The following is a 23,374-nucleotide window of genomic DNA, read 5'->3' on the forward strand; positions in this document are numbered from 1 at the left end:
ATTGTATTTATAAGAAAAGATCATCCATTGAAATAATAATATCCTTCATCCAGTGTCTCACCCGTGCTGCGGGTCCACCACAATTGCACGGGGGTGGCTCATCTTGCCCTCAATGAGAGTTTTGCGGGTCTGAGAAGCCTTCTCCAGCCTGGCCACACTGATAGTCTTCTTAGGTCCATCATCTGTCCAATAGAGATTACCTCCCATCCAGTCAACTGCGATCCCCTCCACTGTGTGAATACCTGAGATAAGCAAAGAAAGCCGGATTGAAAAAGAGACTATTAACTGGCCAGTTCAGGATTAATATCAAGAGAATAAAGTGAAAATGATATGGAAGAACCTGAATGAATCATTTTCCAGCCTATATTCTTTGTAGTAGTCAGGATTTGGTTAGAGAGTAGAAATAGTTCCCAGAATCCTGTGCAAAGCTATTATTTCATTCTTACCTTCCTTCAGTATGGTGTCTCTCTCTGTGCCGTCTATCTTCTGTCGGCCAATAATGTAGCTGGTGGCATCAGCGAAGTAGATGAACTCACTAGCAGCGTGGAAATCCAGAGCTCGGGGGTTCATTAGGTTCTCAATAGGAATCATGTACTCATCAGGCACCTTAGCATTCATGTCCATGCCCCTGATGATTCCAGGACGACCCTTACCGTACACCAAGAACAACTCATGGTCTGGTTCTGCAGAAGAAAAAAAAAACATTCTCAATGAATAAATGTAATTACTTCTGTCAGCAATTTTGTAACCAGCATTACTTCATTGCCAGCATCAATCATCAGGGCTGAAACTAATGAGAAGGCGTTCGTTTTTGTCAAATTAATTTTTTTCCTCAGTCTTGATACTCACTCTTGCAGGACTTGCCGTCGCTGCCGAGGCTGAATCCAGAGCGACAGCGGCAGGTTCGGGTCTTGTGGCTGTTGCTCAGCAGACAAATATCAGAGCAACCTCCAGCTTTCCCAAACTGGTCCAGGGCACATGCATGGCTGCGCACTAAGCCAGGAGAGATGGGCACAAACACAACAGTCATGTGATGGTAGCTGTTAGCAATGGACATGGATCAGATGCGGTGAAATGAAGAGCTGAGTCTTCTTGTTCGATCATGTTTCAATCAATTAACGCAAGCAATATTTAACACCCTAGGATTCAAAAATCAGTACAATGAGTTAGAGCCATTGATGATGTATTAAATAGGTTGAAGTCCTTTTCAATATATGATCTATAGTTGAAGCTAATTGTTTCCTCCTAGCCCCTCCTCTGCAGAGTCGAAGCTCAGGGAGGTGGTCTACAGTCTGCAGGGACACCAAACACAGTGCGAGACAAGTACAACATTATAAATGGACAATAAGAGGTTATGTATAACCACCAAAATATTCCCCACAATTACAAAATGTGGGGAAATTTATTACACATTGCGATTGGGCTGTTTATTATAAAGTGGCAAATTATTTAAAAAATAAGTTTCCTTTATACTTTTGATTGCTTGATTTAATTAGTGTCAGTCATGATATGTTTTTAATCCTGTTTCAAATATGTGAAGCACTTTGTAACTCTGTTATGAAAATTCTGTACAAATTAAGCTCATTAGTATTATTATCATTCTTGGGTGGGTACCTTGAGGTTGGCGCCTCTGGTGGTACACGTGCAGCGCGGCTCCCCGGTCTACCCGCGTCACCACCTGGAAGTCGGAACTGTTGAAGCGGTTCACTCGGATAACGCTGGTCTTAGGATTGAGGTTGCCTTCATCTGAGTTGGTAGCATACAGGTAGTTCTCAAATACAGTCAGCCCGTACAGGTGCTCAATCTGAAATACAAGGAGATGATAAAACAGCAAAATTAAAAAGTTGCAGAGATGGGAGTCAGTCAAGTCATTGTTTTGCAAGTTTCAAGTCTTTAAAGTCAAGTCAAAAGTCTTAAACTAGTCCTAAACAAGTCATAATTTGACAATGAGTTTTAGCCCAACTGATTTATAAAGTTTATAAAGTTACTCTTGATGCAACTTCAAATGTCGTACAAAATTGAAAGTTTTTGCTCCATCTGTAATTTTCAACCCACACATTTTGCATACTGCAATTTTTTTTTGCTGCCCTCAACATAGTTTTTGTACCAAAAAAATGTTTTCTTTGCTGTCATTTGTGACAAACTATTGAAATAACATACTTTTCATAATCTTCGGGTTTGGAGGGAAGTATCAATTATTTTCAAGTCCCTGGTGTTAAAGTCCAAGTTAAAAGCTGTTTTGAGTTTGGTTCTGAAAATGCTAACATTCTCAGTAAAACAGTTCATAATGCATGACGTCATCATTGTACAGATTTTTATCTTGAAAACTTCCTGGTAAATTCTGCAAGATGAAACTTTCCCAACAAACTATTTATCTGTATAAAACAGATTTTGACAGGTTCTAAAAAATGTAAGTAATCTCTGAAAGACACAGACAGACAGACAAACACAGACAGGGACCCAGACAGACAGCAAGATAAAGAGATAGTGTTTGTGTAAACTTGGCACTGGGCAGCGTAATGGCTCCACTTCCCATCTGCTGTTAAGCAGACAGAGATTTTACTTTTATAAGGGTCTATTCTGTTCAGCTCTCCTCTACTGTCAGAAAGATGTATGGGTTTGGATCATATTACCTCCCCCACTTCTCACACACACGCCGCCGCCACCACCACCACCGTCCTCCCACCACCGCAGTCCTGATTTCATTAAGATCATTACTCCAATATAAGTTTGAGCCAAACTTCGCTAGGGCCAGACTAATATGTTTAGTGAGGCACTAGCCAGGAAAATCACACACTCTTTAAGTAATATCAATCAAGGCAATAAAAAGGACTTATCCCCAGGAGAGGCCGACTTTCTTTGCCTAGAGACACAGACGACAACTGGAAAACAGTGCTGCTGCTAAAGATGATGAAGTGAAATCAATGATGATACAAGATTTGGAAAACAGATGTTTTGTTTTATCAAAGGGATGACAGAAAAGTCAATAGGGACTTCAGGCTATTGCTGTTTGGCAAAGTTCAACATTATAAAGAGGGCTGAACAGTCAGAGTTCTGTATTCTTAAAGGGGCAGTGTGCAAAATATGGACACCTGTCAAAGGTAACTCCAAACAAATAGGTGGCAGAATATCAGCACGGTAACAGCCAAATGCTGTCATTATACTGTTAACTATAGTTTTCTTTGGTTGTAGCTAGCCCACTGGCTGCATTTAGCTCAGTTAGCTGTGCAGCTGGAGGCCCTATTGTAACTTGAATCTGGGCAGACCTGCAGTTCAGAGCACTGGCCGAGTACATATGTTTACAAAACGGGCAACGGAACCAGTTTAAACAGCCTCTCAAGGCCCTGTGCTGTTCAAGATTTTTGGAAAATTGGTGCTATCTAGTGAATCAGTGCACTTTCCACCAGCTTTAAGTGGAATCACTGTAATCAGGAATATCATCAACAGGGGGTGTTGTACAATGCAGCCTGTAGGATATGAAAAACCCACTTTGGTTCCGAAGGAAACCTCCTACATTTTAGTTCCAGCTGGGGTTCCAAACCTATTTGTTTGCGGTGGAAATGCTTGGAATGGTTCATAATTAAATGCTTGAAGTGGAATGGTACTGGTCCCATGTTGCTGGAAAAGACCTGTCAACAACACAGCCTCCGAGACCGACACAGACCAGTTTGATGACAGGGAATACAGTACTGAGGTGATTTACAGCGGCTCCAACCAGGACTCTAACCCCAGGAGCAATGAAAATGGTAGGTGCGACAGGAAAGGCATGAAGTGGAGAGGAGCGAGAGGGAGGTCGGGCCTGTGAAAGGCAGCAGGGAGGCCAGAATATTTTCAGATTTGACACTGGTTAATTAAAGACTTATTTTGAACCAAACCAGAGTTGGTGATTGTTAAAGAGTGGAAACACTAACCAAGTAGTTTTTGGAGAGTTTAATTTGTTTCTGTTGTGTTGAAACATGTTTCACCAACAAACTTTTCTTATTTAGGTTAAAAGAGAAAAACTTGTATGGTTTATTACGAACAATAGGTGTAAAAATATTTCCTTTCTTTACATTTTGTGTGCTTATTTTTTTTATTTATTAGACTAAAAAAAGTTTAAAGAGCTTGTGAAAATATCGGACTATCACCTCTTGAGGCACAACTGGTATTGCCAGACAGGATGGGTCGGGGTTAGCTGGTTAGCATGCTACCTTCAGTAAATGTCTCTGCAACACAACAGAACTGTTAATGTTTGTTACTTTTAAACACAGTTCTAGCCATATCTTACACATCGTACCTTTAAACGCTCATGTTTTCTGCATGTTTTCTGAAAGCTAACGGATATGGACGAAACAAAGCAGTACCACTGGTAGTCATGGGGGGGGGGCAGCATAGCCGTGTAGTCAGTAGTTCAAGCAAAGTACAACCACAGGACAAGACAAAGAAGTTTTAAAAAACTGAAAGTATTTTAAATAATGTTCGTCTGCAATTAGTCAGTGAAAAGAATTCTCAGTCCACATGTTGCAGCGCATTTAATGGCCACACAGATGACTACCTCTTCCTCAAAAGATGAATTATTACAACTTCCACTAGCGTTGCCACGTTTGTTGTTGTCAGAAACTTAACTCTTTTAACTCTGCACGACTTTCTCTAGTGAAGTATTTCTCAAACTTTTGTGCTGTGGGAACTTCTCTGGCCTTTCTTAATGTGCTGGGTTCACTACTGTCCTCTTCATTTTCAACATCGCTGCTCAAAATATTCTCCACCTGATCTGCACTTTTCTTCATAACAGTTCCCATTTGGAACTACTACTGCAGTGCTTTTAAAAGCATTCATTTTCAACCTCTACATTTTACCTCTACTTACTGTCTTGCCATCACAATGTAGCCAGTGACTTCTGATAATCATGCATGACATATGCACGTGCTTCATGCAAGATAGCAACTATGTAGCAGGCTGATATTGAAACAAAAATACAGAAAAGACGAAACCTATTTTAAATTCCATTTCAGGGATCATGTATTTTCATTCAATATTTTGCAGTATTTTAATAATATTTTGTTTTTAAATTATTTTATTTCTTTTCTAAAAAATATTATACCACTAGAGGGAGCTTGCATACCACCAGGAGTGAACGTACCACAGTTTGAGAATCTCAGCTCTTGCAGATCTATTGCTGTACATCCCTGCCAACATGAAGGACACGTGGAAATATGTGGGCAATGACCATTACGTCGTTTGTAATGGATGCATCTATTTTACATAAAGGGGGAATAAATGAGCCTGCAGTGCATCTCGATGTATGTTTGGGTGTAGCTGGTATTTGTTGTGTGTACAATCATCCAACCATCCGTCAAATCTCACCAGCAGGCCTTGGATGATGGTGTGTCGGTTCTTGCCCTCATAGTCGACCACTTCGATGTAGTCCAGATATGCGTCAGCCCAGTACACCATCCTGTTGACCAGGTCCAGTGTGATTCCATGAGGGAAAACAATCTTGCTGTCCACCAGCTTAGTGCGGTTCTGACCGTCCATGTCGCAGCGCTCCACCCTTGGCGTGGACCCATAGTCTGTGAAGAACACTTTCCTGTAGCAGAAGAAGAGGAGAAAAAAGGAAGAGGAGTTTCAGTTAAGTTAAGGTGACAGACAACGAAATTTCAACAAGAGGAAAGATGTGAATTAAGAAGCTGGATGACTGTGCTCTGACCTCAAGCATCAGTTTAACTTTTAACCACTAATGTATCCAGATTAGTCATCTAAATGTATTAGAAATTATTTCAAGGACAATAGAGGACAGAGAAGTGAGACTTTAGAAAAAAGGAACTACAGCAGATACCAGCAGCATCAGCATCAGGAACCTGAACTAACCAACAAGTAAGTGTTTATGTGGCAAACCAAGTATCTGTCTCGGTTTCCATCTGGAGGAAGTTCTTTGATTTTTGACTGCCTGCTTGGTCAGCACGTCGTCTGATCATGAGACAGTTTTCCTCTCAAGCGTTGCTAAAACAGTGCTGCGGGTAGCATTAGGTCAAGATGAGTGGGAAGTACAGACCCCATGGCTGGGTCCAAGGCGATGCCTTTAGGGTTGTACAGCTCCTGGTCCAGCAGGGTCACACATGTCTGGCCGTTCTTGTTGCAGACAAACACCCGGTCATCCACGTCATCCACAAAGTAGAAGTTTCCGGTCAGCCAGTCAATCGCCATCTGCTCCACATCTGAGGGACGCAGAGGAGAGAGAGCAGAACAGAAACATCAAAAAAACAAAACCTCACGGGAGTACAGTCATGTAACTCTGTCATATACCAGCCTCATTTCAAAAATCAAAAAAAACACACAACTCCTTAGTACTTAACTTTCTGGTGAATTTGAGGATATACATGAAATTCTGAGGTGTGCATGTCTCACTTACTGCACATCCTAGAGAAGACTTCGGCTATCAATAGAAAGTCAGTCAAAAGTTTTACTTGCACTACTTTTATTAAGCTCATTGTGCCTGCACTGCCACATAAAATAACCAGCATGACACAACACCGATCTACAAATCAGATCCTGCAACAGAGCTGCAAGGATTAATAGAATAATCAATTACTCAACTGAAAGAATATAAACTGCCAACTATTTTGACAACTGCTTAATTATTTCAGTCATTTTTAAGCAAAAAATGTTAAACATTTGCTGGCTGTAACTCCTTAAATGCAAGAATTTTAATATTTTCTTGTCATTCATCACAGTAAATAAAGAGTCTTTGAGTTTTGAATCGATGGTTGGACAAAAGAAGCAATTTAAAGGCGTCCCTTTGAGTTCTGGGAACTTATGACAAGCATTTTTCACGTTTTTTTTTTTAATTTTATGGACTAAACAACTGATTGTGATTATATTTTATTTGATAATGAAAATATTCATAGAAATAAAATAAAGCATGACCACTGCAGGAACTTTGAGAAGAGGAATTGGGTGAAAAATATGCTGATTGGTTTAACACAGGCCCTGCAGCAGATACAACATCATTCACAAAATAAGGAAGTACCAATAGCAATATTAAGAAAAGGAACATTTTTTGTGATGGATATTAACGAGGAAAAAATTGTTTACAAAAAAAATTCAGTAGTGCAGCCAACAACAGTTTAGACTATTGCAGTATTGGTCATAAACCCCACCCTCTCTATGACAGCAGATGGTACATGAGCTAAACTAAAGACACATCACATGCATTTTTCCCAAAGTTGGTTTCCATCATTTTAGGTAGTTCTTATCATGCTGATCTACGTTCAAGTATTTGCTTTTAATCAGTTATGTGACTCCATCACTTGTGCAAGATGGCAGCACCTGTATCGTGATATTTTGGTTTAATTTTTGCGGCTTATAAAGAATCAATACATCAAACCATTCAGTGACCTTTGGTACCATGTGTGGAAGCATCTGCAAGCATCTTTCTTTAATTAGTAACACAAAACTGTAAATGTCTTAGGTTAATTATGATTCTTAAATAAAATAAACTATCACAGGTTTATGAAGAAAATGTCTGTCAGGAATTGTTAAGGAAGACAAGCAAAAGGGTTTCGTCTCTGCAGCACAGAAACATGACACATGAAAGTTTGGTATTTTAAGGATGAGCCCCAAGATCACTCAAAGTGACTGTCGCAACATGTCTCACACAGGAACTTGAAATTTAGTAACCCCACTGCTTACTAAGCCAACCCAGAAATAGGAAGCTGTGCAGATGCAGACCTTTATTTCAGATCTACCCACAGCCTTGAGGGGTTGAAGTGCCAAGTTAGCAGTGGAAACATTTCTCACTCTCCGAGAACTCCGAGTCCTGCATGAAGCTGGGTGCAGAAATCCCAAACCACAGGGAGACCCAGCTGTGAGGAGGGAGGGTGGAGGAGGGGGCTGAAGATACATACAGCCTTGTGTTTTTACAGCTGCCACCACACTTCTTTTCAAAGCAGAACACTGTATACACAAATGCACATCACACAGACTCACTACTCACACATACAGTATCAAAGTGACCACACTTGTCTCTTTAGATAATCCAACAGACGACTTTGACGTTGGGGTACACAAGTGGGGTATCACACCATTGACAGTGAGCAGGACTCAACAGTAACAGATGCCAGGCTGCCATTGGTTGCCATCAGTGGCAACCGCTGTTTAACATAAAAAATAGGCACAGCAAACAGCAAAATGTACACCCCAAAAGAAATACATTTAAAATATTTGTTGCATTAGTGATATTTCATGCATGTTCACGTCCATATTATTAAAGACCCATGTGTTAATTTGCCATTTAAAGTATGTAGGCTGCTCTAAAAGCGGTGTTTGTTGTTTCTACTAGGTATTCACTAGGTAGCACAGCCCACAGAACCACAGATTACTGCAATAAAGCTTTTAAACATTACTTTATGTCACGTCACATTTTCATTATTAAGCGTATAACTACATAGTATCTTTATTACACAAAATACGAGGTGACTAAAAAAGGGCAACCATGTTTTCAGTTCTGGCAACCGAAACCTGACGCCTGCTGGCAAACCCAGCACCCACTGTTAAAAGTCAGTGCTGAGCCCTGGTGAGCCTGCAGTCAGCCATCTGAGCGGTTTGTCCATTCATAGAGAAATCATCTGCGCTGAAGCCCCCCAACTATGACAACCATGCTGCTCAAAGGCAGAGCCAAAGCAAGTTCCACAACAGAACTCACAAACATCTGGAGCCAATGTAGGAGCCCCCACCCCACCTACCAAACATACACAGAGCTTCAAAGGCCTGCCCCACATGGGACTTACAGTATTCTTGGTGCTACAATATAAACAGAACTGAGGACGACGGGGTTGTGGAGGTTGTTGGGAACGAAAGACAGAAACATACTGATGCTGAAATAAATTTATATCAGAACATTAAAAAGTTCTGGTGCACCTCCAAGCTGGAAATAATTTATTGACAGTCAGCATCAGGGTTCGCATCTAAAAAAGGGAGGTAACTGTAAAAACATGAGCTAATAAAAAAAAAAATCATAGTCAAAAGAACAGAGGGAGGGAGTAAAAACCAGGACAAGATGTTTCAGGAACATCATAACCAAGATTCTGACAAGAAGGAAAGTTTGTCATGAAGCTAAGAAGGATAGAGATACTCCCATTGGTATGAGCTCTAAAACTATACTCCAAAGTAATCCAGCTGGAAGCCTGGCTGCACAAGGCATTGATTAGACTCTTACACAGAGTAGACAGCCAGTTGTGCAATACAGTGACTATTGCGTTGTGTAACAGCCTACAACTAGTGCACCCCTTTATTCAGAGAGCCAGAGAGTCTGTTGACGTCCTCACTCATTCAGCTTCTGGTAAGTGGAAAGTTTGCTGGGAAACCGAATGAACCCACCCCTTTCTCCTCATCCAACCACCCTGCCCTGACAACCCCTTTTCACTTCCTGCCCCCTTAACACCTAGCAGCTCACACCGCTCTGAGGAAACGTTTCACAAACTGAGGGGGTCTTACTGGCAACAACAAACACGCTTTCTGCCCAAGTAGCATAGGTATTTACATGCAGGGCCACAGCCTATTTAGTTCTTCAAACTAGTCACACACCAGCGCCTAGACTCAGGAATAGTGCCACAAAATTTGTACTTGAATGTTATTTCCTCTATTTGCAAGTCAGTGCAAGTATTTCTTTATTTACATGTTGGTGCGAAGCAGAAAATAATCGTCATCATCCTGCTTCCATAATCCTCGCCGTGCCAAGAAGATCCTATTAATCTGCGCAAAACCCTCTTTGACCTCTCGAGAGCACAGTTTTAGAGTTCTGTGTTTATGGTTTTCCATAAGGATCTGACATATGACCTCTATTTAAGAGGCTATAATTCCGAACAGCAATGCCACAAGCAAATCCCCATCTGCTGCAAGTGAGGTGATTGGCTGAAAAGGAAGACCTGATGGCCAAAAAATGTGATATGAAATGAACAAAAAGCATTGACATGTGCTCTCTGGATGCAGGTGACAGGTGAATGTAGTATATTAGAAGACTTTATTTAAAATAGATGCACATTTACATATATTTACTTAGTATTCTTTTGTTTAAACTACCGTTGTGGTTTGAGTATCAGTATGTCTACATTAGGGCTCTAAGAGAAACAGTGTTTAGATCTTCTATATGTCCTGTGCCTAGAGCAGGACTGACAATAAAGTTGACTCTGGAAAAAAAGCAATCAATATTTTTATACAGTATAGTCTCAGTTTTCTTTAAGATATATAGAACAGTATAATGGTATTGTAACCAAGCTTCCTGGGTTTACCTAACTGTATAAAATTAGGGAAACAATAAACTAGTTTAAAAGTCCAAACTTCTCAATTTACACACTGTTATTTATTATTTATTTCATTATTTATTATAGAACATTACAAGCAACTAGGTGGCTTTACAGCAGTATAAATGTCCCAGTGGAAGTTGTAGCTATTCAGAATGTTAATGTTTTGGCACAGAGCTGATTAGATCACCCCAGTAACTGGACTGAATTCTACAAGCAACTTTTAGCATAGTGAAGTCCGGATATCTCATTTCTGTACCATCAGACTTTGAATGCTCCAACATGGTGACTGCAGAGACCCATAACAGAGATGGCAGTAAAGCTGCAAACTGTGAACAAAACAGGGATTTATGTACCTCGTGGATGTCAGTTTCTGACCAACAAAAAAGGCCAAAGTGTGACCACCTTCACAGATTACATAAGCTTTGCCCCCACCAGCCGGGTAAGAAGAGTGAGGAATTAGCAGTAAAAAACAGAGCTGTTAATGAAAAAGGTTTTTCAAAAACTGTGAACCATCCCAACCATGTCAGGTCCTTTTATAAATGTACACAAAATATTTAAATCGGGTTTACATCTAGCACAGATAATAAATATCACTTTTTTTGCAAAGAGACAGGATGCCTTAGAGGATATTTTCCCCCATGAAATCATATCTTGAAACATATTTACAAAGGCCTTCAGTGCACTGATTTATTCTAGAAAAAAGGCAGAAAGAACAAAGGGTATAGAAGAGGGAGGAAGGAGGACTGAACACTGGACAGAGGGAGCTGGGGAGAAGGGCTGGTCCCTGCTGTGGAGTTCCGCTCAGAGGGTGGAGAGGATAGGATGGTGGGCTCTGCTCCCCTTTTATCTTCCCAGTCAGAGAATCACACATGCAGACAGAGCAGGCCACATCTGGAAGCCTCGTCTACTTATCTGCCCTGCTCTCTCAGACTCCCAGAAGCTATAAATCACCCTGTTTGTGTGAACCCTGCTCCAAAGCCCCCCCGCCTCCACAGTTTCATCCATATCCATCTAAGGCCAATCCCCTGGTCTGCCCACCATACTTAAAGTAGTGCACCTGAGCCCTGCTTGTTATAAAACACTGACCAGAGCCGACAAAGAGCCCATGTTGGCACAATTATTTGATCAGCGTTTGCTTTAAAAGGGCAAGTTCACCTTCAAGCCAAGGAAAGGCAAATGGGTTAATGAAGGAGGACACAGAGCTCTCTTGGGTCAAGCGTAAATAATGTTTTAATGCAAACGACCAGCAGGGAAACCATACAGGAAATGCAGCAAATGGCCTTTTGACTCAGCTGAATCTCACAAAATGAACGTCGGGTTTTTGCTCTCTTATCGAGCTGAAAGCCCAGACTGATGTAACATAAAAACGTGGAGTCAGCCAAAGTGCAAAGAGCCTCTTGTCTGTTTGTCTGTTTGCTCCCAGAGTGACTTCAGACAGCCAAAACACACCAACAGACGTGACTGGACCCCCACTGTCAGGGTTTTAAAGCACAAGTGGGCCACCTAACCTGAAATCAAAAACCCACCCAACCCCCCCACCTGCCTCAACTAACATCTTAAAGGGCCAGTGTGAAGGATTTAGTTGTATCTAGTGGCAAGCATGCAGATTGCAAACACCTGGCCTCACTCTCCCCTTCCAATTGTGTAGGAGAACATACAGTGGCTGCAAAACTTCTGCAAAACGCAATAGGCTTATCTAGAGCCAGTGTTTGGGTTGTCAGTTCTGGACTACTGTAGAAAACAGGGCTGGGATGATACCCTGACCACCCACGTGTTGCAATTCCGTATATTTATTCAGTGTTTGTACATACACTTCTAGAGACTGATTTATATAGATATAGATATTTTTTGTTTTGACCCTTTGAGGTTGCCATAGTAGCCACAGAAGCAGATTGAGTTGGTAATATTAAGTCTGCAGCTGTTTGTTTGTTTCCACAAATGATGCTAATGATGCTAGTTTCCTTTAGCGTGTTAATGGCAATTACCATTATGTGTAAGCATCATGCCAATGGACTTCACTACATCACACTCATTTATGTTTATAGAATTGATTCAACAATAAAAAAAATGACTCAAGACTTATAAAAAAGATTAATCATTTTCTCTCCCACCACCAGAAACAAGACAGGACCCGCACCTTAGATATAAACATCTCATTCTGAGAGAACTAAAACACAATGATTCTTAATTTTAGGTTATTATACACTAATGAAAACATACTTGTAAATTATACTAAATTCTGCCATATTCTGCCAATAAATGCCCTAAATCTTCCACACTTTGACAAATTTCTACAAAATAAGACATTAAACTTTGGGGAAAAAGACATTTCACACAGCAGATGCCATATATTTAATGAGTGTGGCTATTGTTAAGAGTCACAAGTCGAACATGCAACAAGATCTGGATGGTTTACTGCTCCTGCTAAACAATTTTCCTGGGGGAAACCCTTCCTGTACATCACAACACAGCACAGAGCCAAATCCACAGTTAACATGTCTCATGCTCACTGTGTGAGCAATGCAGAGCAATTTCCTAAAATGTAATAGAAAGTTAAATCGCCTGATTGTCTTAATCCAAACTGCACTTTCGGATATCAACATTAGATTAGATAAAACTTAAATGGTAGTTTTACTGAAAATAGGTCATTGCAGCATCAAGACAGATAAGATATAGACATGGAAACAGATAAAGAGTAATTAAGATAATGTAACAAGCAACTGCAACAACTGTGCACAAGTGGGGCAACACAGAGAAATGTGCACAGAGGCAGCCAAACAGAAATGTGTGAAAATCTTAAAGGTAATACGTCACTAAGTAATGAGAGCAGAGTCAAAGGTATTTGGGTTGATGACTGTCTGTGTGTGTGTGTGTGTGTGTGTGTGTGAGCTTCAGTTATGAGCGTGTTAGAGTGACCTGACTGGACAGGACATGAGACGGCCGGAGGAATGTAGGGGCTGTTCAGGCTGACATAACCCAACGGAGGAATGTAAATACCATCTGCATGACCACTCACACACACACCTCCAAGGTACAGCAAATCACTACCTTCTCCCTGTCATTTTATCATTCCCTTGTCTCCTTCGCTTGAGTCTTTCTCTCAGGTTCTCATTACCACCCCTCGCCCCCACTTACCCCTCAGACCACTTAACAGAGCGGTGAATCAAGACGAGCGAGCGAGAGGCAAGCCAACACAATGAGGGCAAGGTGGGATACGGGCTACTCATGAGAGTGCAGTGAGTCGACTGGAAAAAAAAACATTTTGGGATGCTGGGGTTCACTGAGCCTTGGAGCCACGGCTCTTCCCCGGTTGTCAGCGGTGACAGCAGTTACACAAGCTTCATTTGAAGTGGATATGAGCCGAGGCACTTCTAATCACGTCGCAAGTTCCTCGTCCCAGATTTCAGGGTCTACACACACCCGGCTCTTCCACTTGTTTTCCTCACGTCTGCCGTTTCACGCCTGGGGCTAATTCTCAAGGGAACGCTTTCCCACGTGCATGTTCATATGTATGCACACACGCACAGACCCACACCCTCTCGCTTTTATGTTTTGTCTACATTTCTGCCCCCATTCTTAGAGAGTAATGGCTCTGTCAGCCAGACGGATAAAAACAAACCCTGTCAGGCTCCTAATCAGAGATAAATCATGTCAGCATTATATGACTAAGTCTCTCTGAAGGGGAAATGTTCACATGCTCTGTATGTTGATATGTGTGTGTGTCGTGAAAGAGAGTCTATGAGTTAAGATGATACCTATGACCTGTCACTTGTCATTGTTTATCAGATGTTGTCTATACTATGTTCTGTACACGCACGCACGCACACAAATTTGCTATCTATATACACAACAAGTTCCAGAACAAAATGTACAGTAACTGGGAGAATGTGTGAAGGCAGAGGAGACTTCTTCTGCAAAGAAACCTGATGCTAAATGTCATCATACCAAAAATCAATGACTGATTACATCGATCTAGAGAATGGCTCTTCAGCAAGGGTCTTCAGTTACTACAGGGGGTCCCCCAAATTATTGTTTGATAAGTTTTTTGAAAAGTTTGTTTTACATTTCAAAAATTTAAATATGTCTGAAAATACACATTAAGATGAATCAAACATATTATTTGGCTTATTTTTAGAGAAAACCCAAAACATTTAAAGGGACAATTCACCCTAATCAAAAATAACATATTTTTCTCCTGGTCTGTACTACTATTTAGTTGCAGAGTTGCAGAGTTTTGGAGATACTGACCATAGAGATATTTGCAATCTCTCCAATATAATAGCACTCAAAGCACCAAAAAATAAATTTGTAAAATTCAACAGCAATGTCTCTTTCCAAAAATCATGACCCGGTTACTCAAGATAATCCACAGACCTTGTTGTGAGCAGTTTCATTTCGTAATATGCAATAGGGGTAGGGCTACCTGCAAGATGGGGTTTGGTTCAAATATATCAAACTGCATTTCAAATTGTATTTTGTATTTTTTTAACCTGAAAAATTGTTAAAAAACACTTTGAAAAAAAAAAAAAAAAAAAAAAAATCAATGACTGGAGTTAGGATAGTCTGTAACCGATTATATTCAAATGCATCAAAGAAGAGCAGTGCAAAAAAGAATGCTTCCAAACTTCTGAATAGCCACAGTGAGTACATAAATCAAGCTGCGCATGTAGGTTACCATTTTGCTGTCAAGAAATGTGCAAACTAACACCTGAAGGCATGCTGGCAGCCTTATATGCATCATATTGCTGTAAGTAAGCTGCACACATATTGCCTCTATGGGATGATTTAATGGTGTGTCAGGGTGCCCCTGTTCTTCAAAGACAAACCTTTTGAAATATAAAGCTGAACTCAGCAATTCTACTTAGCACTTTTACGCTGGTATGAGCAGCTTCTCAGAGACGAGGCCATACTGCTTCGCATCTTACATTTGTCTGAGCTAGCAAATGCAAAAGACCATTTGATTCCTGAGGCAAAGTGGGGAAATTTCACACGAGGCGAGCTGACAAGTGGAACTGATTACCTGGGTGCTGTTCACGTGCTCTTTTGCAAGGCATTGTAGTGGGAAAATTATATGCTGAACTGGTCACTATTGTTCCTCTTAGTCACTTCTCGTGTATTGTCAGGCACTAACTGGTTACTTGTCCTTGAACACACAGCTGTTCTCCCTTTGGAACAACAACTTCTGATAACACAAACACATCCTGACTCTCCCAATAAGCAATTCAGATCCATCCTGACCCAACCTCCTCCTCCTAACCCTATAAGATAGATTTACATTCTTGACTCATCAGTTCCTTTTACACTCTGTGTGACTGTGTACTGATCCTTTGCAAAGCTCTATTAAAACACCACAAAGACAATCTTGGTCTTCGTGCCTGTTTTCATTTTCAGATTTTCCACCACAGCATTCATTTCTCATTCACTGGCAGTCTACAACTAAACTGTCATGCCCTTGCTGTGCCTGACAACATTTTTTGTAAGAATGCTGTTTCAGCAGATAATACTTCTTGTAGAAACAAAAGCGTTCATTTCTGTTACAGTCAGATGAGATTCTTTTTATTGTCACTGAAACTTCTACTCACGGTGCAGGCTGAGGGAGATGTTGATGGTTCGGATGTTGGTGACAGTCTTGAGGTCGGGGATGCTGGCGCATTTCAGGTGGGTGGCGGCGGGGGTTTCACCCACATCTATCCAGCAGACGGTCTCCTCAGCATAGATGAAATCCATAGCCATGGTCTGCTTGGTGGGGATGGAGGGCAGCCAGAATGTGGAGCCACTCAGGGAGGTGCAGCGGATGTCATGGAGGTTAGCAATCAGCAGCATAGGCAGACGATCCACTGGCTCTGGGTAGCGTTATCAGGACGGTGGAGTAGAGGGGAGGGGAAAAACAAGTGGAGACAGGACAGAATGACGGAGAGGGGGCATAAGGGGGAAGAATTTTGAGGAGGAGATGGAGAGGAGTCATACATCATAAATAAAGTGTATCCCTGTAATACATCTACCAGAAAACAAGCTTGTAGAACAAATAGGGTTGCCACATCATGCCAGTGTGACTGATGTGTCTGATATAATACAGCAGGAATCCATTTCCAAAAGAGAAACTAATCAACTCTGATGAACTGCAACCTTGGTCGTGTGTTCTCACCATTTTTGGCTTTGCAGGAGCGGTTGTCTGGCTGCAGCAGGTAGCCCTCCACACAGCTGCAGGTGTAGGAGCCCTCAGTGTTTGTGCACGTCTGGCTGCACGTCCCATACACATTGCACTCATTGAAATCTACAGGAGAATGACACAATGCGTTACTTATTCACAACTTATTGCATTGGGCATACTTCCACCAATCAGCCACAAAATTAAAACCACTGGCCTAATGTTGTAATATTGTGTAGGTCCTCCTCCTGCCACCAAAACAGCACTGACCTATCAAGGCATGGACTTCACAGGAGTGAATGTCCCCTGTGGTATCTGGCACCATGACATTAACAGCAGATCCTTTAAACCCTGTACGTTGCGAGGTGAGGCCTCCATGGATTGGGCTTGTTGTTCCACAGCATCCCACAATTCCTCTAACTCATCAAAACTAAAACTGAACACCCATCTTTTCTTTTCCATTCACAAGCTAGCCAGTGACAGATGAAGTGAGACAACTGTTGTCATGGATACAGGCAGTCTTGTGTACATTTTAAACACAGATACAATCATGACAGGATGAGTTCTGATTGAAGAATCAAGTTTATAGTTCTAGTTATTTATGTTACAGTTGAGTGCAGACACATAAAATTTGGCAATGATGGATCTTGATCCAAAGGAACACCTCACGCTCTGGCCAGTGGGTGGAACAGTACATGGGTTATATCACATGTTGATTACTTGTTCTCCTCTCCAAATTACCATCATTTTTCAGGTAAACAGTACGCAACATAGGTTTTTGAGAACATTTTAGGTGAGAAATATGCAGTGCAGTAAAAGGTTGTCTCATAAATTAGATCAACACTGCCTATTCTGACAGTTTGATCAGACTTTTTTTTGAGTCTGCTACAGACAATATTTGCATAAAGTAGAGATCTAGTCATGATTGTGCAAATTCAGATACTTTGAATGGTCCGTCAGCTTGCTGTGCCATACCCATCATGCACTGCATGGCTGGATCTACTCTTCTCCATAGAAAATGAACTGGATCCATTGACTTGATGTGTGTCAACATATTTGGTGTGTCTGCACCATTAAGAAACGATACACGGTCTGAGATAGAATAGAACATCGCCATGAGTTAAGGAACTGTTTCTGTAATTTTTCCTATCTGGGGAACTTCAGTTAAGATAAGCATTTAGGGCAATTAGGATTTTTCTGTAATGAGGCCCCTGTCACCTTCTTCCATTGCTCTATGGTCCAGTTCTGATGACCACGGACTCATTTTAGGCACCTTCTGTGGTGGACAGGGGTCAGCATGGACACTGTGACCAGCCTGAGGCAACACAGTCCCATATGCAGCAAGATGTGATGCACTGTATGTTCTGACACCTTTCCATCATAGCCAGTATGAACTTTTTCAGCAATTTGTGCAACAGCTGCCCTTCTGCAGGATTGGACCAGACAGGCTAGACGAGCCTTAGGCACCCATGAACCTGTAACCGGTTCACCAGTTGTCCTTCCTTCCTCCCTTTTGACCACTTTTGGTAGATGCTAACCACAGCACACTGGGTACACCTCACAAGACCATCTCCTGTTTTGGAGATTCTCTGACCCCTGATCTTCTAGTCATCACAATTTGGCCCTTATCAAAGTCGGGAAAAATTGGTGTTCTAAGGATCTGACAGATTCCAACACATCAACTTGAAGCATTGACTGTTCACTTGCTGCTTTATATACCCAACCTCTTGGCAGGTTCTGCTGTAACGAGATGATCAATGATGTTATTCACTTCACCTTTCAGTGTAATGTTGTGGCTGATCAATGTAGGTACAACATTTTCCAGCAATACATAACAAAAAGCAAAGGGTTACTGCCAAACGCTGGAACATGACATCATCCTCTACCTTGAGGCAAGTGGTTTGATAACAAATTCTAATCCTCTGTGCATGTGGCCCCACTCAAATTCCACTGTGCAAGCAGGAAGTAAAAAAAATAGTTATCAGATGATTTTATGAATTTTACTTTGGCCGAGGCAGAATACATCTGCCAAATCACCCACTCACCTTTGCACGCCTTTCCATCTGTAGCGACCTCATAGCCGTTGCTACAGTAGCACTGTATCCCATCGCGAGTCACAGCACAGTCAAACTGGCACCCAAAGGAGGAACAGGATGGTTTTTGTTCTGAAGCAGAGAAAAACAGAGAGAAACAGAGAACATTTAATACTGTGGAGGCTAGCATGGATCAGTAGCTCTTCAGAGGCCTCGATTTAGAGGGCAAATAAATTCTGGATGACAATGAAGCTTGCTTAAGTAATCGCCTCCTTGATCAGGTTTGGTGCAGATCAACTTTCCAATTGTTACCTTAATCCAAGAGCAACCTTCACAGAACCATCCTGTCATATCCAATCACGTCTCCACTGGGAATCAGATAGGACTGTGGGTGTACATGCACGTGTGTTAGTGTGGGTACGCAACAGTTGGGGTCACACAAGTACATGCATGTGTATTCATCTGCGCATGTGACAGATGAGGTGAGTGTAATGAGCACGTGTTTAGATGGGCCTCTTCTTTCCCGCCCCCAGAGGGAACTCAAGGACACATCCTTTTGGCAGGAAATGAAAGAGGGGCATCCACACATCCCCGACTCATGCTGTCTATAGGGTGTGTGTGTGTGTGTGTGTGTGTGTGTGTGTGTGTGTGTGTGTGTGTGTGTGTGTGTGTGTGTGTGTGTGTTTGTGGAAAAGCAGATGTGTGTGTCTAGGCAAGGAGATAAATGGGGTAGGGTGTCTGTAAAGCTGATGTGTCAGATAGCGGCACACATCTGATATTACAAAACAAATGACATTTCAGGCAGCTTCTATTAGCTTTAAACCTGCGATAAAGAAAGTTGTGACACTCTTGAACTGAGGCTGATAAAATATTTCATTACTTCTATCATATGTGCATCCACCAAGTACAGGCCTATGACCCACACTGGGTTGGGTCCTGGCCCAGAGTCCAATAAACCAGCGTACGGAGCCACAGGGATCAACTCAAGGAGGAAATTACAGTGGCCGAGGGACAGATATTATCCTGATCAGCTCTCATTTATTCAACAATATTCCCTTTGTCTCCTCTGTCACTCTTTCTATGTCACACACACGCACACAAGTGGAGCTTCCTCTCTCCATTTCTGCAAGCTTTTATCTATGAGTCTAGTTTGCACTGACATGAATATGACAAGTGTGTATTCCCATAGTGCAGTCTTACGTCATAACATCGTAACAACCCCTGGCCACAGCAACATTTGGCTGCACTTTATTTTACAGCACTCTAACAAGGCGTAACAAGACATGCTTGTTTCAAAAAAAATCAAATTAGATAAAACCTAGAAATAATATATCTATTAGTCAGTATCATACCCTTTATTAGATTTTAAGACTTTAGATGTAAACTGAGCTGTACTGTAAACTAAGTAACTAAGTAAAATCACATATCTGCTACTTCAAACATACCTTTTTGGCGGATCCTGTATGATGGGCAGAGTAGCCAATACTGGTGCCTACTTCTTTGATCAAATCACATTATCTGCCTACAGTGTTATAATAAGTCTGTGCTGTCACCCACAGACTTTAGTTTACAGTACAGTTTCGCAGTCATTTCTGGTTCCGGTCTAATCCTGTCTATTAAGGAACATATTATTTCTAGTTTTTGTCTAATTTGATCCTATTAGTGTACTGTAGGATAAAGTGTGACCCATCATTTTATTCATGTAACCTACCAACACTCACAAATACCATTAGTGTTGGGTGATGTCTACCAAATGGGCATATGATGATGTCCACAGTGAAACATTGCTATGGACAATGATAACGTTGTTGTATTTCTATTATGTGCTGTAGCAATAAAGGCGGAAAATTGTAACAATGCATTATTGGGCAGTAAATAGTATGATTAAAAAAGCTGTTTTTCCTTCAGGAAATCAGATGTAAGGATCTATAATAACTGATTAATAAACCTCTCCCATAAACACAGATATAAGAAAACTGTGAATAAGTTGAGAGAAAAGAGGCTTCTACTAGCAGAATGAAATTTACCTCGGCATCCAACAGAAAAAAAGAGATGAATAGTCATGGACACGCTATGCTTACAGTAGCTAGTGATAGTATGGCTGTGAAGAGCGGAGATTGGACCAGTGAAGGACCCTTATTATACAAAGGCTGTGGCACTCTGGGCCACAATGACCCTTTTGTTGTGGCCCTGCTGAAAGGAAGAGTCCCCCAGCAAACACTGTGGCCCGTATCGAATCCATTCACCGAGCCTCACACTGTGAGAGACCACAGGCGACTAGAGTGCTAAAACGCCCACAAAATGCACCTCTGTGCAGGGCCATTTTGTTCCATTTTGTACCTGATTGTTGAGCTATGGGTGGGCGGTATGGTTGAAATTAATATCACTCTAATTACAACTACAATTACAACAACTTATTTCAATATCAACCTGTGATGATACAAAATATTCAAATCACACTTGACTAACATCCCTCCATTTTTAATGTGTTTTATGACAAAATTGTAAAACGTTTCAAAATATATATATATTATACATATTAGAATAATTTTAACTATTATGATATATTTGAGTCTATCAGAATACATCCACTAAAAGTGGTTGTTTTGTCACTAACAGACTCAGATTGTTATTCTAAGTGTCATTATGGTTATCATTATGATAAAATTATGGAAATGATTCCTACAGAGATAGCCTTTTTGTAAGTAGTATGTTTTGTTAAACCAGAAACAGCTGTTTTAATTTTTCAATCCAAACCAACCAGACTCCATTTACAGAAACAGTATTTTTTATCACTGTCATCATCATCTTTATTCAAACTTAACAGACACAAAATAAAACTCACCAAAAACGTCTTGGCTTGTCTTTCTACTGCTCCAACAAACCACCTATTCTGGTTTGGTTGAAATAAACCATTAATTCACTGTGTTACATGTGAAAATGTTTGGAGGTTGGGACATCAGAGAAGCAGCAGGGAAAAACGGCTTGTGGAGCCAGAATATTTTCATATCTCATGTGGCGAATTAAAGGTTTATTTTGACCAAACAACCAGAGTTGGTAATTGCTGGAACAGTGGAAAGACGAGCCAAAACCGTTTTGGTGGGTTTAATTCTGTTTTTCTCGAGTTTGAATGAAGTGTGCTTTACGATGATAAAATTACTGTTTCTGTAAATGGACTCTGGTGAGTTTGGCGAGAGCAATAAAACAGCTGTTTCTGGTTAAACAAGACATATCTCACTCTTTAAAAGAGGTCAATCTCTGTAGGGATCCTTTCCATAATGTTGTCAGACACTTGGAATAACAGTCTGAGCCTGCCAGTGGCAAAAACAAGCACTTTTATTGGACTTTCTTTAACGGTGCACAGTTGCCCATGAGGATTACACTGCAACGCGGTTTCGCTGGCTGCAGCAGTCTCGCTCAATACTGGACCAATTTCAAAAATTGTTGTCCACATTAGTCACTTAGACACAAAGACATGAGAAAATAAGGTCCAGGTTGCACAATACCAAAACTGCCCTTTTAATAGGGAGGAAGAAAGACATTTGCTCTTAACTTACACACAGAGCACTTGGTACATTTAGTCACTCCTTAGCCTCAGCTGCTTGTGTAGTTTTTAAAAGATGGAAGTTACCCTTTGACTTACTGTTCCTTTTGTCGTGAGAATTATAAAATAGAAAATGGTAAGACTCTTTGTTATGATAAAAATTATTTGGAGAGATTATGAATGCTAATATTAAGAAAATGTATCAATACGGCCCATTTCTACCTGTAGCTCCAATAATGCATGCATACATTGCAAATAATGTATTTTTTTTTCTTTCAGAAAGGCAATAATGATTCTGAAATGTGATTCTGCAGCTCCTTTTGCTCAACCTAACCTCAAAGAGTGTTTGTAGTCTCATGATAACACAGAGGTGAAAGCAGAAAATGTGGAGAAGAACAGAAAACAACAGGAGAACAGCAGAGAGGAGAGGAAAGGAGACAGAGGTGGGAGAAGATGAAGGCAAACAGAGGTGGGAATGAATGCACAAAGGGCTTAAGGACATGCAGTGGTTAGAAAGTCACGGCTCCAAGCAAACAAGCAACAGCAGCGTGTCAGACGTTTGACCAGGGGTTAATGAACGAAGCAAACAAATCACACAGTGACACACTGGAGGCCTTCAGTCCTAAACAAGCATGCCAAAGCCATTGATCCTGTTATTGCATGGATGGCAACCCTCAATTTCACTCATCTATAGCTCTTTAAAAGGAAGCAGGGAGGGAGAGGATAAGGCTGTTTGCCAGAAGGCCCACTAGACTGTCATCAGAAGACATCGCACATTTCTACACTTGTGTGCACAACTGAACAGATGCCAATGACTCTGGGTAGCACACCACAGAAAATATGAAGCACGTATGATAATGAAAGCAGAAGTTCCAGATGCATCACACTGAGACACCAGCCCCTCAAAGGAGAGTTGCAAAAAGACCCTGCTGATGTGTATATTCTGAAGATTTATCTGAAGCTTGTCCAGCGCTATAGTGAGCACAAATAAAGGGCAAAAGGGGTGATTGATGAGAAAAATAACATTAAGAGAGGCAACAGAGACAGAAGAATCTATTGCATGTATCTTCATCCTGGGACAGACATCCTTCCTCTGTTCCCTGTTAAAAGGGATTTACTTTTGCCGTTTCAACAGTCTAAGGACAGAGGGTGTCATACACTGTACAGACTGTAAAGCTTCCTGAGGAAAATTCACGTATTTGGGCTTTATAAATAAAATTTGACTTGACATGACAGATAGAAGAGAAGAAGAGATTTTCCTTGAAAATCTAATCATGGGGCGGATGGGCTGGGTGCAACAGGGTGTAGCAGGTTGAGTGACACAGACCGGGTGGTGTTGGGATCATGGCCCAAGTTACACAACTGTCAT

The 23,374-nt window shown here is 41.2% G+C and overlaps 1 protein-coding gene across 1 annotated transcript in view; it reads right to left on the reverse strand.

Moving 5' to 3' along the window:
• Positions 1-23,374, reverse strand: part of lrp1ab (low density lipoprotein receptor-related protein 1Ab) — a 124,461-nt gene that overhangs the window by 57,085 nt on the left and 44,002 nt on the right. The window contains exons 4-12 of the mRNA XM_084721038.1: positions 18,474-18,593; positions 16,426-16,554; positions 15,863-16,123; positions 6,032-6,194; positions 5,344-5,566; positions 1,615-1,804; positions 850-993; positions 447-683; positions 62-242 (exon numbers count right to left, since the gene is read on the reverse strand). Coding sequence (XP_084577164.1) covers positions 62-242; positions 447-683; positions 850-993; positions 1,615-1,804; positions 5,344-5,566; positions 6,032-6,194; positions 15,863-16,123; positions 16,426-16,554; positions 18,474-18,593 — 1,648 coding nt within the window. The remainder of the gene's footprint in view (positions 1-61; positions 243-446; positions 684-849; positions 994-1,614; positions 1,805-5,343; positions 5,567-6,031; positions 6,195-15,862; positions 16,124-16,425; positions 16,555-18,473; positions 18,594-23,374) is intronic.

Source organism: Lutjanus erythropterus, chromosome 6, assembly GCF_056507025.1.
Source record: "Lutjanus erythropterus isolate fLutEry1 chromosome 6, fLutEry1.hap2, whole genome shotgun sequence".
Taxonomy (NCBI): Eukaryota; Metazoa; Chordata; class Actinopteri; order Lutjaniformes; family Lutjanidae; genus Lutjanus; species Lutjanus erythropterus.